Source organism: Pempheris klunzingeri, chromosome 18, assembly GCF_042242105.1.
Source record: "Pempheris klunzingeri isolate RE-2024b chromosome 18, fPemKlu1.hap1, whole genome shotgun sequence".
Lineage (NCBI taxonomy): Eukaryota > Metazoa > Chordata > Actinopteri > Acropomatiformes > Pempheridae > Pempheris > Pempheris klunzingeri.
Window position 1 is genome coordinate 2,564,267 of NC_092029.1, and position 19,260 is coordinate 2,583,526.

At 37.4% G+C, this 19,260-nt stretch overlaps 2 protein-coding genes across 3 annotated transcripts; one reads left to right on the plus strand and one right to left on the minus strand.

Annotated features, from left to right (window-relative positions):
* Positions 1-1,095: 1,095 nt before the first annotated feature.
* nkx2.2b (NK2 homeobox 2b) lies at positions 1,096-2,535 on the minus strand. Its single transcript, XM_070849746.1, has 2 exons — positions 2,289-2,535; positions 1,096-1,643 (listed from the first exon to the last, which is right to left on the minus strand). Exons 1-2 carry the CDS (start codon positions 2,533-2,535, stop codon positions 1,096-1,098), a joined length of 795 nt encoding a protein of 264 aa, XP_070705847.1.
* Positions 2,536-9,878: 7,343 nt separating this feature from the next.
* On the plus strand, positions 9,879-18,835 carry pax1b (paired box 1b). Of its 2 annotated transcripts, none has more exons than XM_070849055.1 (5): positions 9,879-9,939; positions 10,925-11,545; positions 12,358-12,491; positions 14,288-14,549; positions 17,590-18,835. In XM_070849055.1, the coding sequence occupies exons 1-5, from the start codon at positions 9,936-9,938 to the stop codon at positions 17,658-17,660; spliced, it is 1,092 nt and encodes a 363-aa protein (XP_070705156.1). In that variant the 5' UTR covers positions 9,879-9,935; the 3' UTR covers positions 17,661-18,835. The 2 variants fall into 2 exon arrangements, with proteins under 2 accessions (XP_070705156.1, XP_070705157.1); XM_070849056.1 differs by having other exon boundaries at positions 14,309-14,549.
* The last annotated feature ends 425 nt before the right edge of the window (positions 18,836-19,260 follow it).

A 19,260-nucleotide genomic window follows, 5' to 3' on the forward strand; every position in this document is an offset into this window, starting at 1 on the left:
ATCTTACTTCTAATGACTTAACATCTCTTTAACAGCTCTGTAGTTTATTATTAGGTATTCATCGTTCCTGAATCACCACAAACTCCCCACAAGAATCAAAAAGAGGCTGTATTATAAAGTGAGATATTTAAAGGCAGTTTTAGAGAGTAGGGATGCACCTTTTTCTGCAGGGAATTTAATCTCAGTTTAGCAGCCAAAATGTACAAAACTTCATTCAATTTATTACGAATTTTGGCTTTAAAGTTGATAATGATTACACATCATGATTGGCTGCTTAATGAATCAATGAATTCAGAGTCTCTTTTATTATGATTCAAATTCTGCAGCACTTTGAAGTTGATGGTGGCAGAATAAACATGCAAGAAATAACTTATAAAATACACACTGAGCTTATTGTTGATTTAGAAGTCATATTAAAGCACCCACACCTGCTCCAACTTTTATTCACCATCATAAATATCCAGTTCATCATTACAAAACAACTCACCGGTTAAACATTATAAATAGATCTATAAAAACGCACGGAAACATTTAATTGCGATAAAAGTGACACTTTTGCAGAAAAACACAACGAAAACAACAACAAAAAACTCACAAAGTCCCAAAAAAGTAAAAAGAAACGTTTGAACTGATCGTTTTTCTGATCAGTTCGACTTCAGTCTTTATTTTTCCACGTATTGATCAAGAAGTTTTAGACGTTTTGCGCGTCAGAATGAGGAGAAAAGTCTTTTGTTTTCAGGATGAAGATAAAAATGAAAATCAACGCGTTTTCCGTTTAAAAAACAAAACTTGTGCTTTAACTTTAAGATTGTATTTTTCTTGTGTGACACGTTTTTGTTCTGCTTCTTTTTGTTTCAAGACTCTCGTCCTCTCAGTAAAGATTTCACTTTTTTTCTGGGGGAAAAGGAACCCTGATATAAACCAAACCCCATTCAAAAAAGACGGAATTTTCACACGTTTCGACTAGTGGTATTTATGTGATAAGGGAGCCTGTTCTGCGAGGACAAACAATAATTTTAAGGCCGAACAGGAGCTTATATTGTGAACGTATTATTTTAGGGATTTGATCCCTCTGTAAGACTTCTGGCTCCGGCTTCACCAGCTCCAGTGGTACACGTGCGCCAGCTGCTGCACTCCTGGGTGATGCTGCGGCAGCCCGTGTTGCTCCGGGCCGTAGGCGGGGTGCAGCACCGGGGAGTAGGCACACAGAGGCAGGCTCAGACCGGACCTGAGCGTCGCCTCCAGGTCCTGCGCTGTGATCCGGTCGCAGGGCTTCCCGTCCCGCACCAGGACCGGGATGGCGACCCGGCGGGCCGGCAGCAGCTGCACCGCCTCCAGGCTGTGCTCCACCCGAGCCCGCTTCATCTTGTAGCGGTGGTTCTGGAACCAGATCTTCACCTGGTTCGGGGTGAGACGGATCATCCCGGCCAGGTGCTCCCTCTCCGGGGCGGACAGGTAGCGCTGCTGCCGGAAGCGGCGCTCCAGCTCGAAGGTCTGCGCCTTGGAGAAAAGCACCCGCCGCTTCCTGCCGCGGCTCTTCTGCCCCGCACCGCCTGCAGGGTCCCCCTCCGCCTCCGGGGACTCGTCCGTGGAGAGCTCGGGAGATTTGGACTCTTTACGGGACTCTAAGGAGATGCCGTTTACTGCGGGGAGACAAGACAAGTAATCTGATTACTCTCACTGCTCTGATTACTCCACAGAAACATCAAAAAAAAGTTGTTCCTCTGATTTCCAACAGAAATCAGTGTAAATTTACACGTTTTAAAGCGAGAACAAATAATTGTAGCTCAGATTTATGTTTCATTTCATTTCTTACTGCATCTGTTTCCTCTGAAAGGTCTTAAAGCTGCTCAGAAGATGAGCCCCGTGTTGAACTCCCTTCACAAAACTACGATTTTACGGTAATAAATGGAAAAAGTTTGAACGTTTTGCAGTTTAACAGCTCACATTTTTAACAAAGTAATGATTTAATTAGTGATCAGAAACAAAACTAATGTCAAATCTGAAAGGTCTCCAATTACGCACGGATGTTTGGTCTGTCCGGACAGAAATGAGGCTCAAATTATGATTTAATGTCTTTTTTTATACATTGAGCAGCAGAATTAAAGATGAATTTAGTAAATATTTGAAGTAGATATCGAGTTTTGAGCAGATTAATACCAATAAGTATTGATTTAGCAATTACGCACAAGAAGAAGAGTCAGAAATTTGCTGAATTTGGGCTTAAAAATCACATGATTCCGATATACTGGTTTGTAATTTTGATTTTTATTTGCATATGTGCTCACATGAGAAGTGCAGGTTACCGGATCCGCGGCTCCACCTGCCGTAGCTTCCGCCGCCTCGCTCGCACAAACTCCGGCCGCTAAATCCAAATTTCTGCGCGTTCTCCGCCCCGGAAAGGACCCCGGAGGCCTCCTCGGTGTCCTCCTCCTCGGTCTCCTCGGTCCCGGAGCTGCATTTCCCGGCCGGGTTCGGGAGATCCAGGATGTCCCGCACGGAGAAGCCCGTTTTTGTGTTGGTGCCAAAAGGCATGACGCACGGACTGGGTGGGGGGGCAGGGAGAGGAGAGACAGACGGACGGACGGAGAGCAAAAAGGGGAAAGTTCCAGGTTTGTGTCCGCGGTGGTTCGGCCCGTTAAAGAGGAGCAGACAGCGGAGGGTTTGGGTCCATGAACGCCGTTAAACGGAGCGGGAGCCCGGAGCTGCGGGGGCCGACCGGAGAGGATTTAACGGCATGAAAAATACATGAGGGAGGACATTAGGAAGAGAGTGCGTCCTCCGTCCTTTTTAACGGGCCGTGAGCCGTTAAAAAGGACGGAGGCGGGTCCCGAGGGTCAAGTGGTCGAGGGTGTGAAAAAAGCCCACCGGGAGCAGCGCAATAGGAGAAGCTGCGGAGCTCCAGGGAGGAGTGAAAGTCTAATGGTGGAGGATCAGAGAGAAAGAAGCGGCTCATTTACATTTATTAGAGTCACTGATCCGCTTCCTGTTTACCAAAGAGTCTCTAGCGAGCCCAGAAGTCCAGACAGGACTAAAAAATACACGTTTATCAGGATTTTAATGATGATTATATTACATTATAACATTATATTACAGCTTTTGTCTGTTTGTCCTGCTTTGTATCATAAACAGGCCTCATTGTGCAATTTATAGTGAAAATATTCCTATTTATTTAAAAAAGCAATCAAAACGTGAACACATTCATTAATGTAGACTATAAAATAAACATATATAGTATTATATATTCATATAGAATCTGAAAAATATAAATGAGATGTAGTTAAACAATTTCTCTAGTAATACTAATGTGGATTTTTGAGTCAATTAGGCTTTTAATTTCTTTATATTTTCTAAATTAAAGGTATTTATGTCCTGTCAAATCACACAAATACACAATACTGGGGAGGAAATGTTAAAAATTCAAAATGTTTATTATTTTGTTGGAGTAAAATATGTCAAACTGAGTTAGCAGGTTACCAAATATCCACAGTGTGTTTTTAACCAAAAGATTAAAGCTCCAGATTCACATTAAAATGGATAAATGAGTAATAAAAGCCTCAGAGTCTTAAACAGCCCTTAAAAAAGTGTTTAGAAATAAAACATCATGAGTAAGAATTGAAAATAAACTAAACTTTGAGCGCACATTCAAAACTGCCTTGAGAAATCACTGTATTTAAGAAGGTTATGACAACACAGTGTGTGTGTGTGTGTGTGTGTGTGTGTGTGTGTGTGTGTGTGTGTGTGTGTGTGTGTGTGTGTGTCAGTGTTTGTCGTGAGGATTAACTGGAGCAGCAGAGTGTTTACACACCAGCTGATGGACTCACTGATACACACAGTTCACGTCTTTATTAGCTGCTTCTTACACAGATATTTAATCTGAATAAACGGGGCTTTTATTTTGACGTCTCTCAGCAGGAAGAAAACACAGGTGTGAATGATAAAGTCAAGCGGCTGGGTTCCATTTAGCTGCTCCATTTAGTCCCTGCTGGTATTTAGTGCATGCTGCCTCACTGGGACTCTTAAAAAAGAAGAGAGTTAATGGTTAATGATTTTAGTAACCAGCAGTGGTACAACTACTTCTATAAATATAGATAAATAATAGAACATCAATACAGATAAAATGTAGAAATCAATAAATATAGTTAGAAAAAATACATGTATATTTATATAGATATATAAATAAACATACAATATATTCTAATATACTTTATATATTCATATATAAATGAATATATTAACAAAGTAATATAAATATCGCCTAATAATGTCAATCATGCTAATAAGTGAGATTTTACTGCAGAATGTGTACTTTTACTTTGGTAATTCAGGTACATTTAGCTAATGTACTACTTATATTATATATTATATATATATATATAAAAGCCTCAGGGTTTACAACCGCCGTTTAAAGATGCATAGAAATAAAACTTGAAATAAACTAAACTTTAAAATGCTTCATAGCAAACTGAGTGTCTGTACAAAACTCCCTTGAGAAATCACTACATTTAAGGATATTATGACGCCAAAGACAGACGAGTGTGTGTTTACTTGTAACTGGGTATTATTTCATTGATGTTTGTACTTTTGCTTCAGTAAAGAATCAGAGTACTTCTTCCAGGGGTCCAGTACAGAGGATATTTGTTTAGCTTAGCTTAGCACAAAGACTGGAAGTGGGGGGAAACTGCTAGCCGTGCTTCAGAGCTGCCGGGTTTAGACAGCAGCTTAGTAGCTCGTTCCAAAGTTTACTATCAACTAAACGGATTATAAAAAACTATTCACCTCAGTTTCTTTGTGTTCACAGAACGGTTAAAGTGCATGAAATTAAAATATATGTTCACCATCTTGGTGTATAGATTTGAAAAGTATGTGAATTAATAACATTTATAACCTACACAACACCTAAATCTAACCAAAGACCTTAAAAAATAAACAAAACTTTAAAAACAAAGGACCAAAACTTGAGAAAAGCTGGTTCAGAGATGTTTATTTCATCAGTCTGAACACTGATTAATGGATTTAACAGTAGAATTAGAGTAGAAATAGATAAATAGAAGATAAAGAGGGTCAGTAGAGGAAACCTCAGTGGATGGATTAAGAGGAAATATTTGCAATAACTTTGGTTTTTCCTCTATCAGGTCAGAATATCACTTTGTATGGTTTGTATTGCCTCTGCCTGCTTTAGGCTCTGACTCACAGCAAAATTACTCCATTTTTACATGACGTTTGGTCCCTTATTTTCTTCAAACGTACCAGAAACGTCCTGTTTTCAGTGAATCGATCGACCTTCTTCTGTCTTGTTTTGTGGTTCTCACGCTGCTACATCGACTCTTATTTTAAGAAAAACAAATGAGGCTTCATGGTAAATTTGAGGGTAAATGACTTGATAAATGTATCAAAAACATCCTCTAACCAGACTCCATTCGGATTTTGCTTGTTTTTTTGAGGCGTTTTTCTGCAGCAGGTTTTGAGTGTTTGGTAAAGTTTTGGTTTCCACTTTTCTGTGTGTGTGTGATGTGTGTGACAATGAGTTGAGCTCTGTGTGTGTGTGTGTGTGTGTGTGTGTGTGTGTCCTGCTGGGTGGTCGAACTCAGCAAACAAACACACGACGAGCCGGCGGCCACAAAGACCGCACAGCCTCCACATTTATCCCATTTATTCCCCCTGAACACTTTATAATGGCCTGACTGACACACACACACACACACACACACACACACACACACACACACACACACACACACACACACACACACACACTGCTGGGAATACATGTGAGGCTGCTGGGAGTTGTCATGGTATTCAGCCTGCTGCCTTCAATAGACTGTCTTCTATATTCATGACCACACACACACACAAAGCGGTCGACAATGACTCGGGTTGATTTATACTCAATTAATATTATAAAACCTAACAAATTAATAAAATAATAATAAAAACGATTTGTAAAATACAAAATTTGTCACAAAAATTCAAAATGTCATAAATTTCATATGAATATACAAACAAAATGAAAATAAAGTAAAATAAAATATTTAAACAAAAATAATAAAATAAAAAATAATGTAAAACAAAAAAATACAATAAAATGAAGAAAATAGATAAAATATAAAGTTGAATACAAATATGAATCAAATCAATAAGTAATAAATAGAATTAATGCATAAATATACAAATCTCATCAAATAAAATAAGGTAGGAAAATAAAACAAAATGAATGAAAAAAGAATTGAATTAAATTAATAAAAATAAAATAAAATCTTATTTTTGGGACCCAGGTTCAGTTGTAGCCTCATAATAAACAGAATAAATTATATTAATTATGTTAAAGATTGTACATTTCAAACAAACAATTGCAGTTTTAATGGTCACAGGGTATAAATACAGCCTCCAAAATGATTTTAACCCTTTAAAAACTTGTTTTCTGGGGTTATTTGCTCATGAAGTGGCTGTTTTTTAATCCTAAAAACAAAAACAAACCTTTTTTTTTTATATTTTAGAGGAAAAACAACCTGCCGCTCTGCAGCTTTAAGGCATCAAACTGTTCATCCCTGAGCTCAGACTGCTCTCTGCTGTCTGACCCAAGAACTGCACTAAAATAACTGTTTTATTACATTTTTGTTCACCTGAAAACCTTTAAAGGAAACTCAAAGAAATACAGACAGAAAAAAATGCGACCAGAACTCAGATGTGTTTTGTCGATTTGAGTTTTCTCCAATTCTGAACTTTCACTGAATGAATGAGAAGTTATGTTTTTATTCATCTTACTTAATTATTCAGCATAATCAGAGTAGTTTAAAGAAAACTGCAGTCGCTGTGAATCACTGTAAAATTTAATTTCTTCTCTGATAAGTTCCAGATAAGTTTTCCCAAAAAGACGTTCATGTAATCTTTCCAGTTGTTGATTAAATAGAGGAAAGAAATCCTGGATACTTTGGTTAGTTTGGTATTTTTACTGCAGTACGGTGTCTGAGTACTTCCTCCAGCCCTGATGACAGCCGTCACTGATCATCTCTCCACCAAGAAGAAAAAGAAGTGTATTGCAGGTTGTTGTCCAAAAGGAGGCGCCATTACATTACAAATGAAAGTACAGAGTCTGTGTAGGAGAGTTAGTGTGTGTTTATGTGTCTCATGTTGCTTTTCTCTTCTAAAGCTGCATCTGAAAACAACGTTCGTATATAATTTTACATTTTTATAAGAGAATAAGGGTCAGAAATGCCCCAATGATATTTAGATTTATATGGAAACAAAAATATTTTAACACTGTTTGCTTTAAAACTGACCATCGACCTCACAGTTAATCTGAGTCACTGTTGTGGGAATCCAACAGACTGAACTTTGATAAACTGAATGAAAGTTACTGTTAGTGAAGACTTTACCTCATGAAGCCAACTAGACCTGATTATCAATCACCTGTAGCTAACTAGACCTGTTTATCAATCACCTTTAGCTAACTAGACCTGATTATCAATCACCTTTAGCCAACTAGACCTGTTTATCAATCACCTTTAGCTAACTAGACCTGATTATCAATCACCTTTAGCTAACTAGACCTGATTATCAATCACCTTTAGCTAACTAGACCTGTTTATCAATCACCTTTAGCTAACTAGACCTGTTTATCAATCACCTTTAGCTAACTGGACCTGATTATCAATCACCTTTAGCCAACTAGACCTGATTATCAATCACCTTTAGCTAACTGGACCTGATTATCAATCACCTTTAGCTAACTAGACCTGTTTATCAATCACCTGTAGCTAACTAGACCTGTTTATCAATCACCTTTAGCTAACTGGACCTGATTATCAATCGCCTTTAGCTAACTGGACCTGTTTATCAATCACCTTTAGCCAACTGGACCTGATTATCAATCACCTTTAGCTAACTGGACCTGTTTATCAATCACCTTTAGCCAACTGGACCTGTTTATCAATCACCTTTAGCTAACTGGACCTGTTTATCAATCACCTTTAGCCAACTAGACCTGATTATCAATCACCTTTAGCTAACTAGACCTGTTTATCAATCACCTTTAGCTAACTAGACCTGATTATCAATCACCTTTAGCTAACTAGAAGTGTTTATCAATCACCTTTAGCTAACTGGACCTGATTATCAATCACCTTTAGCTAACTAGACCTGTTTATCAATCACCTGTAGCTAACTAGACCTGTTTATCAATCACCTTTAGCTAACTGGACCTGATTATCAATCACCTTTAGCTAACTGGACCTGTTTATCAATCACCTTTAGCCAACTGGACCTGATTATCAATCACCTTTAGCCAACTAGACCTGATTATCAATCACCTTTAGCTAACTAGACCTGTTTATCAATCACCTTTAGCTAACTGGACCTGATTATCAATCACCTTTAGCTAACTGGACCTGTTTATCAATCACCTTTAGCCAACTAGACCTGATTATCAATCACCTTTAGCTAACTGGACCTGATTATCAATCACCTTTAGCTAACTAGACCTGTTTATCAATCACCTGTAGCTAACTAGACCTGTTTATCAATCACCTTTAGCTAACTAGACCTGATTATCAATCACCTTTAGCTAACTAGACCTGTTTATCAATCACCTTTAGCTAACTAGACCTGATTATCAATCACCTTTAGCTAACTAGAAGTGTTTATCAACCACCTTTAGCTAACTAGAACTGATTATCAATCACCTTTAGCTAACTAGACCTGATTATCAATCACCTGTAGCTAACTAGACCTGTTTATCAATCACCTTTAGCTAACTAGAACTGATTATCAATCACCTTTAGCTAACTAGACCTGATTATCAATCACCTGTAGCTAACTAGACCTGTTTATCAATCACCTTTAGCTAACTAGAAGTGTTTATCAATCACCTTTAGCTAACTGGACCTGATTATCAATCACCTTTAGCTAACTAGAACTGATTATCAATCACCTGTAGCTAACTAGACCTGTTTATCAATCACCTTTAGCTAACTAGAACTGATTATCAATCACCTTTAGCTAACTAGACCTGTTTATCAATCACCTTTAGCCAACTAGACCTGATTATCAATCACCTTTAGCTAACTAGACCTGTTTATCAATCACCTTTAGCTAACTAGAAGTGTTTATCAATCACCTTTAGCCAACTAGACCTGATTATCAATCACCTTTAGCTAATTAGAACTGATTATCAATCACCTTTAGCTAACTAGAAGTGTTTATCAACCACCTTTAGCTAACTAGACCTGATTATCAATCACCTTTAGCTAACTAGACCTGTTTATCAATCACCTTTAGCTAACTAGAACTGATTATCAATAATCTCTAGCTAACTAGAAGTGTTTATCAATCACCTTTAGCTAACTAGAAGTGTTTATCAATCACCTTTAGCTAACTAGAACTGATTATCAATCACCTTTAGCTAACTAGACCTGTTTATCAATCACCTTTAGCTAACTAGACCTGATTATCAATCACCTGTAGCTAACTAGACCTGATTATCAATCACCTTTAGCTGTATTAACTGTTTATTCATCACTCTTAGCTAATTATAACTATTTTAACTGTTATCCATTTATTTTTTATTTACTAAAAGCTAAAACTAAAACTGTTTGTTTGTGTAGTGAACTATTCCAACCTGCTAAACATCTTTGTTCACTCTCTGACTAGTTTCCCTCCCTGTGATCAAACACTGATGTTCACTGGATACCAGATCAATACTAAGAGGACATTTGGACTTCACACCAATGAGGACTCTTCAATGAGCCCTTCAGGACGCCTCGTTTTTCTGAGTACTGACTCCAAATGATCCTCCTCCTCCTCTGCAAACAGGAAACGATGACATGAGGAGGAGCAGGAGGAGGAGGAGGAAGAGGAGGAGGTTCAGGTTCAGGACTCTGCAGGCTGCAGTCTGGGCGTTGGATGGTGGAGCGGTGAGACGCTGTGGACGGCAGCTGATGGGTGAGAAGACAGAAACTGAACTAAATTAACTTTACATCAGGACTTTTAGAGTCAGTTTGGATCATTTAGTTTAAACTCCTTTAAGACACCAAGAGAAGAAGGAAGTCAAAGAAAAAAGCCTTTCATGTCCCAATGCTACGGCTTTATTTCCTGTTTTTAGAGTTAATTCATGTCTTAAAGTGCTTTTAAAATATCAGCCTCAAATCTAATTCGATGGAAAAAGATCTCCTTAATTTGGGAAAAGTTGTTCACCTGCAAATTCAGATTAATTCTACGTTGGTTTGAGAGTTTAAAAGTGAGATAACTGCAGGAAATAAAAAGTGGAAAGTTGTGCAGCTGTGTTTGACCACGTAGATGATATTTTCTACAGGTGGGTCAGAAGTCTATTTAAATTGGAGAGGTTCGATTAAGAAAAGCAAGAAGAAAATGTTTCTTCCTGCATGAAAACAAAGCAGAGACATGAATATGTTGTTCGTACTGTACCTTTAAAAGTCTGAGGGCTTTTTAAAAAATGACATTAAATAAAATCTGATTAACAGTTTACAGAGTAAACAGCAGGCCAAAGATGAGAAACACAAAAATGCAAATTTTCTTCTATAAATCAAATAATTTATTGGTAAACGTGAGATTAAAATCATCAAAAAGAACATTAATTAACCTTTTGATGATAAATATCTGTCTGATTGCTGTTTTAAGTGCAAATTTGTGGACATTCCTTTTTACTAAAGTGCTGTTTTAATCAGTATTTGCATGAAAATGCAACATCTTTGTGTGTTTTATAATAATTAACAAATAATATAATAATAAATAAGAGGTTTAGTCACACAAACCTTTGGCCTTATGTAGTTAATATTTCTAATTAAACCTTTTTATTCCTCATTCTAACTTTATGAATGCAGAAATCATTTATTTGTTAAATCTCACACTGGATTTAATCCAAAGAGACGTTAAATCATCATTAATGGAGCTGGGTTTTTTTACCCAGACTGTGTTATCTGCCCCGGGGGCGCAGAGCAGAGCTACGGGGAGGTGAACCAGCTCGGCGGGGTGTTCGTGAACGGCCGCCCGCTGCCCAACCCGGTGCGGCTGCGCATCGTGGAGCTGGCTCAGCTCGGCATGAGGCCCTGCGACATCAGCCGTCAGCTGCGCGTCTCCCACGGCTGCGTGTCCAAGATCCTGACCCGCTACACCGACACCGGCTCTATCCTGCCCGGAGCCATCGGCGGCAGCAAGCCCCGGGTCACCACCCCGGCCGTGGTGAGGAGCATCCGGGGCTACAAGCAGGGCGACCCGGGCATCTTCGCCTGGGAGATCCGGGACCGGCTGCTGTCGGACGGCGTGTGCGACAAGTACAACGTGCCGTCGGTGAGCTCCATCAGCCGGATCCTCAGGAACAAAATCCGGGATCCTTCTCAGGTGTGTGAGAGCAGCAAACCGGGCCCGGTGCCTCCGCTCCAGTACGGACACGTCTACCCCTACTCCTCCTACACCGGGCCCGCGGTCACCGCCGCCGGGTCCAGGACCGGCAGCGGCCCCGCCGGACACCTCGGCCTGCCCCGGAGCTGGCACAACATCCTGGGCATCCGAGCCTTCATGGAGCCGCCGGGTGGGTGGAGACACTGAAACACACCTGAGTCACACCTGGAACTTTTATCACTTAATAAACACAGCAAATAAATAGATAAATGATAAATAATATAATAAAATGAATGCATGTGAAAAATAAAACAGAAAGCATCAGTTTTTACACATTTCTGCTAAAAAAAAATCTGCATTTTTGATGTTTTAAAATAAAGTTAATGATTCTAAAAAGTTTGTTTGAAGTTGTAAACATGCAGCTGAAGGAGGTTCATTATAATATTGGTTGTAATAAAACATATTTTTAGGTTTGCAGAAATGTTATAACAGAGTTTTAAATTAAATCCAAGATTAAAATTAATTGATTTTAGACATTTTTAAAGGTCGTATTTCCCAGGATGTTTCGCTCAGACATTAAACACAGAGTTTATATAGTTTTCTTAGATTATTATTATTATTATTTACATATTAAATTATAATAATAATTAATAATAATAATAATTAGTTCAGTTTATATTTATTGTTGGTATAAAAACAGTCAAACTTAAACTTAAACTAGGCAGAATTCGTTTTCCTGTTTTTAATTCACGACAAACATGAATTAGATTAAAATCAAAGTTGTTAAAAACAAATGATGTCATTTTTAGACATTATTTAAAAAAGTAAATGCTTCTCACACATTAAACCATTAACATTTTATTATTTATGATCTCATTTAATTGATTTTATATCATAAATCCTTTTTTTTATCTTTACAAACCCATTTTAAAGCTATTTTCTATCTGACTGCAGCTGATTATCAATTGTCGTATTAATTCAGTATCAATATTTTCTTTCCAGCTCTGCCTGGATGTGATGGACACTCGGCCAAAGTGGAGGACTGGACCAGTGTGACCAGTATGAGACCTTTTCCACCCGGACTCGGTGGAGTGGACAAAACCAGCGAGGAGCTCGACCTCAAACACCCACAGCCGGTAAATAAAATAAACCAATAACATGAGAAGATTTAGAAAATAACACCTTAATTCTGCAGAAACTTGGAAATTATCAACATTAATCAAAATATATACATATATCAGTTAAAAGTTAAAATAAAAGGAGGATTTATAGATAATTAGCTGTAAAAATAATTATTAAATTGGTAAAAAGAAGCAGAATTTAAATGTTTGTTTGATAACACAGCTAAAAAAGAGATTAAAAGATTAAATGTAGGATTATTTTGGTGTGTTTTTCCACTTGCCGGCTCTTTTATTAATTTATTTTGTTTTATTTCTAATTTCTTGGCTCACATGTCATGTAACCGGAGCTCTGATTGGCTGTCGTCGAGGCCCCACTTCCTGTTTTGCAGCTGGTTTTGGGGATCAAACTGGAAACAGCTGCAGACTCTGGATCAGAGTTTATAAATGATTATAATTAAGGAGGAATTAAGCCTGTTTGTAGTCAGTTTAACCCACGGTTGCCATGGTTACCTGCGGGTTTTTTTTTTTAATACACCTGGAGCTGATTTAAAGTGGTGGTTCACCTGTTGAGCAATCGGTTTGCTCAAAGCTCAAAGCCGTTGATAAAAAATGATCATTTTTAGAGAATGAAGTTTAGACGTTTTGGAATATTTGTAGCTCAACTTTAGACTTTTCTGGTTTTTAGGGTTTGAGCATTTTTTTGGAGATTGTTTTCTTTTTGTGGACATTTTTAGAAATGTGGAACTAATTGTTATTCCAGGACAGGCATCCATGGAAATTAGGACTTTTTTTGGGATATCAGAAAGTTTTTTTGTGAGAAAAGTTGATTTTATTTTTATATTTTATTTGTAGGTCAAGACTTTATTTTGTGTTTGTGTTGAAACAAGGTTCAAGTCTAGGAAAGATTTGTCACTGATGGTCCAAACGTGCGTGTTAAAACATATGTATATATATATATATATTACTATTTAAATACATACATATATATTAAGTGAGGAGTTTTCAAGGATTCAAGGACATTTGTGGATATTTTTGGAAACCAGGGATGATTTTTTTTTTGGAGCTGTGGTGAAAAATAGGGGACGAACCTCTGCGTTTTTGCTGATTTACTTACGAAGACAGTTTTTGGATCTGAGGAAATTCTGGAAATTGAGAAAACTTTGTGTTTGTGTGTGTTTAGATGTGTTTTCTGCTGTACGGGACGGGAGGTTGTTCTTTGGTCAGTCTGTCTAACACTTTGATTCAGTGCCAGGTATCTTAAACACCTGCTGGCTATTAATAGCAGGTACAAAAAGTGTTGGAATTGGTCCAGTAGATCTTTTAGTTTAACCACAAACAGCTGTTATGTCGCTTTTTTCAAACACACCAGACTCCATTGAGAAAAACAGTAATTTTGCCTTACAGAATGCAGGAGTTGCTGGTCCACTGATTGGTCGGTTTGTTTGTGCTATTGTCTGACTTTCTTGTTTTAAAGGGTTAATTTGTATTGAACACAACATTTCCATAACACTCAATAACGCAAAGAAACAAACTGATCGAGGCAGCGGTAGAACAGCAACTCCTGTGTTATGCAAGTTAAAATTGTTGTTTTTGTGAATGGAGTCTGGTGGGTTTGAAGAGAGTGATACAGCAGCTGTTTCTGGTTAACCAAAACAGGGCCAAGTTTAAAACTACCACAGTTATCCTTTAAATTCACTAAAAAGCCTCATCATTGAATGTAATCCTGTGTTTTTTTACAACTTCTGCTCAGAGAGCGAGTGGCTTTTTAAACACGAAACATGTCGTCCTCATTCACTCCTCTTTCTAAATAGATTTCTCTTCCACCCCCACAGCCTTCGTCCAGTCTTCCTGCTTACGTCTCAGCTTGTGCGTATTCTCCACCGAGCCAGTACGGCGTGTACGGAGGTCCAGCAGCCAACTACATGAGCCCTGGACACCAGTGGCAGCCCCAGTCCTCCGGCCTCCCTCCCAGTTTGACCCAGAGCCAGGCTCCCCCCGGCCCTGCTGCAGCGCCGCTGGAGGCCGCAGACTTCCACGCTGCTGCCACATCGTTCAAACTCCCACAAAGAGAAGGTATTATTCACAGTTGTATTTCAGTCTGTTGGAGGACGGACGCTCGACGGGGGAAGTTGTCTAAAAAAAGGTTGTCATCTAAAAAAGCCGCAGTGCTTCCATCCTGTGTTTTAAGCTATAAAAACACATTGGATGGATTTTATTTTCTGCTAAACGCTGCGTTTCTCTGCTTGACAACCACTAGTGTTTGTGTTTTTAAGGAACAGAGTTGCTCCCAAATTACACGAAAGAAACAGTTGCTGGTTCTGATTTTTTTTTTTTAAATCTGATTTTGACTTTAGTTTGTACAGAGTTTAAATGTTAAAAATACAGATGATATATTGAACCATATTTGGCAATTAAATTGTGTTTTTAATAATAAATATCAGACTGAAATTCAGATGCTGCTTCTTCAATCTGACTCCAGAAATAGTTGTTATATATTCTAGCCAGACTCCTTTGAAAAAAACAGCAATTTTACCTTACAGAAAATGGGAGTCGCTGGAGTTGCCGCTGCTTCGATTGGTTATTTTCTTTGTGTTACTGAATTATTGTATACAAATAGTGTGTTGAATCCAAACCCTTAAAAGAAAAAAGTCCTACAACAACACAAACAAACTACCAGCAGCTCCTGTGTTCTGTGAGGTAAAATCGCTGTTTTAGTGAATGGAGTCTGGTGTGTGTGCAGAGAGCGATATAACGTCTGTTTGTGGTTAAACCAAAAGGATCTTCCAGGTCTCTCTCTGTAGGGATCCTTTCCATGATGCTGTCACACACTTAGAATAACACTCTGAGCCTGTCAGTGGATCAAACAAGCTCTTTTAGTGGACCTACTGTGATCAGGTGCAGCCACCTTTTGTAAATAATGATGCATTAATGTGTTCATCACTTTGATGTTGAAGCTGGTAAAGGAAGAGCTCATTTTAATGACTCTATAGACTTTATCTGCTGGATTCCCCCCCATAAGGATCAATAAAGGTTTATCTTACCTCATAATTATGCATCATAATTTAATTATAAATTAGGTTTTGTACTATTAATCTAATTCTGCAAAGGAACCAAAGCTGCCAAGCACATGATGTGGAGTAAAAAATACAAAATACAAAAGTATGGAGTAGCATAACCTGGAAAAACTCACTGCACTTAATGTAAGTTTAATTATTTATGTTTTTCAACTAAAGTTTTGTATCTTCGGTCATTTAAATTATTACATTTCACATTTCACAGGCAGAAAAAAAGAGTTGTCTTCCTCCCGTAGACGTCTGAACAGCCTGCTTTTAAAATAACCATCACACATCGTCATTACAGCCGCTCATAAACTCGCCGCAGGAGGAACCAGTTCTTCACGAGGCTTCAGCAAACAGATAACGATCAGCCGAGCTCGACACGCCGGCGTTCACACGGCGAATAAAAGAGCTTCACCTGAACAAACACGTCTGAGCTCCAAAAGTTATGAAATCACTCGTTCTGCTGTGATTTGCCTCCTGTGACGTCTCCACAGTGTTTAACACAGTAATACACACACTTTGTTCTGTAATTCACTCAGTTTAAATCCATAATTTATAGTAAATAAAGCAAGAAATATAAAAAAGTTATTTTTTATGTATTTATGACTTTACCTGCATTATTTATTTCAAAGTTTTAGTTTGTTTTAAAGGATAAAGTTAAGCATTATTCAATATTTTTATTATTGTCAACAAATCTTATAATATATCTTATTTCTATGATCTGTTGTTTATTTATTCACACACACACACACACACACACACACACACACACACACCGTCCTGCTGCCACAAACACTCACTACAGCACCAAATGTGCACTATTTCCTCCTGTTGGTTTGATAAATAAAAACTGCAGTGAGCAGCTTTTTTAAAAAAAAAAAAATACCGACTTCATCCTTTAATCTAAACGTAGTTTTAATAATTATAAAACATGATGTGAAATATGTGCAGCAGGAGGTTTCACATTGTTTTACGTTGATTTAAAACCATTAATCACACATAAGTTCATATTTAGCACGAACTCAATATAAGGAATTAATAATAATAAATAATGAAATCATTATTATCTGTGATTTGCAGCTAATTAATTAATCAGCTGCTGAAAATAGTTCCCAAACGACTAGCGTGACCACGGTGACTCTTAAATCCACGTTAACTGATAAAAGGCCTTAAAAAGTATTAAATAGTCTTAAAGTAAAGTTACAAAATCAGATCAGAGTGTAAAACAGCTGCATTGATTAATAACATTAAGGACAAAGACTGCGTATGTGTTTTTTTAGGACTATATTTACACATTAAATGTTTATTTTTACTGCAAAATTTGCCTTAAATTTAATTAAACTGTGGATTTAAAAGTTTAAATTCAGTTTGCTGATGCATGTAGACGCCCTGATTAAAGTTAAAAGGATAAAAGTAGAGAAAATACAAGCATCCACCAACCTTAAAGGAGATCCATCCCTAAATAACTCCCTGATCACGTATTTGAATGGTTTACAGGTGAGTTATGGCTGTTTAATGGGCAACAGGTGAAAAAACCACCTCCAGTCTCCTCCTTTCATTTTGGTTTCGCTCTTTTTTTAAAATTCAAATATGTCAAATTTTCCTGTGATTTGAAGCAGATTTGATCAGTTTACAGTAAAAATAAACTGCAAATAACAAACTGTGCTGCATGTGTATGATGCCAGTGTGTTATTATGTTGTTGTTGAGTTATTTAGAGTTAAAGTATGAAAGATTTGTGCATCAAAAACAGGTTTAAAAAGAGGAATTTTGTGTGTTTGTGTTGAAAATGAAGATTTAACCTGTTTGCTCATTGATGGATTTACATAAAATATTGTTTGTTGATAAGAATATTTTGCAAAAGTTGGTTGTAATTTCAAATATCTACTGATATTTAGTGTTTCTAATCTATTAATCTATATTCTAATCTATTGTTGTGTTATGTAGAAAAGATGTTTGGTGCCAGTTAAATGAATATTTATTGAGCTGTATATAAATAATCCACATGCCGACCGTGTTGATGATAAATGATTTTATTCTCCCGTTTTCTCTGCAGACGACAGGAAACCTCAGCGTCTTCTGTACAAACACCTCCACGCCGCTCACAGGTCGTCTTCGGCTTCGTGACGCCGCCGAGGAAACACGAGGAGACGAGGACGACGTGGCGCCGACAGACTGTCGGGTTTTATTTCAGCGCCTCGGACCAGAAGTAAACAACGACACTTTTAACCCACAACAGAACAAAATGTGCATCAACAAACACAGATTAGAAATATGAAGCTACAGCTACAGCAGACAGTTAGCGTAGCTTAGCATAAAGAATGGAAACGGGGGGGAAACAGCTAGCCTGGTCTGTGTACATGCATCAGAATCCACCTAACAGCGTCTTGTTTTACTTTGCCACCTTTGGATAGAACCAGGCTAGCTGTTTCCCCCCGTTTCCATTCTTTATGCTAAGCTAAGCTAACCGTCTCCTACTCAACAGACATGAACTGACGGAGTATCAGAGCCACAGTTGGTAAAAAAAATAAATAAATTATGGAGAGATTAGAGTCGTAAAAACTTGAAAATGTATATGAATAAATTAGGATACTCTCTCATCGTGAACTGGTAAATTTATGACAAAAACTAAAAAAAAAAAATTATGAGAAAAAGTCAAAAATTTGTGAGAAAAAACTTGAATTCTCTGAGATTAAAGTGACAAATATAGAAAAAAGAAAACTCTGAATAATTCAGTGTTTTTTTGTCTGCAGTAGATGGAAATAAGTACGATTTTATCCCAGAAACACAGTTTGTGGCTGTGATCAAAAATATTAACATTTTTTTCTCATAAATCTCGTAAAAAAGTTTAAAGAGTTGAAGATATGTTAATGAACCCTATTTGTGTAGTCTGGTTCTTATTTAACTTATTTAACTCTAACTTTTGTTCCTGTAATAAAAAAATATTATGAACTGCTGCCATTATTCAACTGGCGCTGTGACAAAGGAGGTTTTTCTCATAAATTTACTGCTTTAATTTACAACCTCAATCTAAAATCTTCTTTATAGGAATATTACCTCTGTGGTTTTATTTATTTATTTCCTACACTGGCCCTGATTCACTGTTGCACACGACAGCTGCATCAATCTGAATATTCATATTTATATTTGACAGCGAATAAACCAACCGTCCGATCTGTCCAATGTTGCTTTAAGCTCCTTCTTTTTTTTTTTAAGTCATGAAATAAAAAACCGTTGGGATTGTATCATCTTGTAAAATATGTTGGTAAAGCTGTAAATATATTTTTGTATAACTGTGTTTAATAAAGACAAAGACAATAGAAACTGTGTGTCTGTTTATACACTGAAAGTACTTTTTAATCTCACCGTCTTTAGTTTGAAGCACAAATCAAGGTTTTTGCACAAAACTAACTTATTGACAGTTATATATAATTTAATAATTATAATGACGTGGTTTATAAATGACGGTGAACTGAATGATGTTGGTTGGACACAATAATCAAAGTGAAGGAGTCACTCTCACTATTTTCACCATTTTTACAAACCAGACTGTGTTTTTGTGGACGTTTAGTGTCTCTTTTAGTTATTTTCTGTCTCTTTATAGTTATTTTCTGTCTCTTTACGGCCATTTTTGTGTCTTCGTTGTGGTTTTCTGTCTCTTTTGTGCTAATTTAACTGACTGACCACCAAGAAATGTCAATCATCTTAATCCATCCATGACGCTAAT

What these genes read in the sequence shown, in the direction of transcription:
- pax1b (XM_070849055.1), top strand. An exon ending in AGCCTTCATGGAGCCGCCGG is followed by an intron (nt 11,546 to 12,357) that starts GTGGGTGGAGAC and finishes TTTTCTTTCCAG; the next exon opens with CTCTGCCTGGATGTGATGGA. An exon ending in CAAACTCCCACAAAGAGAAG is followed by an intron (nt 14,550 to 17,589) that starts GTATTATTCACA and finishes TTTTCTCTGCAG; the next exon opens with ACGACAGGAAACCTCAGCGT.
- nkx2.2b (XM_070849746.1), bottom strand. Translation starts at nt 2,535, where the DNA reads ATGCCTTTTGGCACCAACACAAAAACGGGCTTCTCCGTGCGGGACATC. An exon ending in CGGTAACCTGCACTTCTCAT is followed by an intron (nt 1,644 to 2,288) that starts GTGAGCACATAT and finishes GTCTCCCCGCAG; the next exon opens with TAAACGGCATCTCCTTAGAG.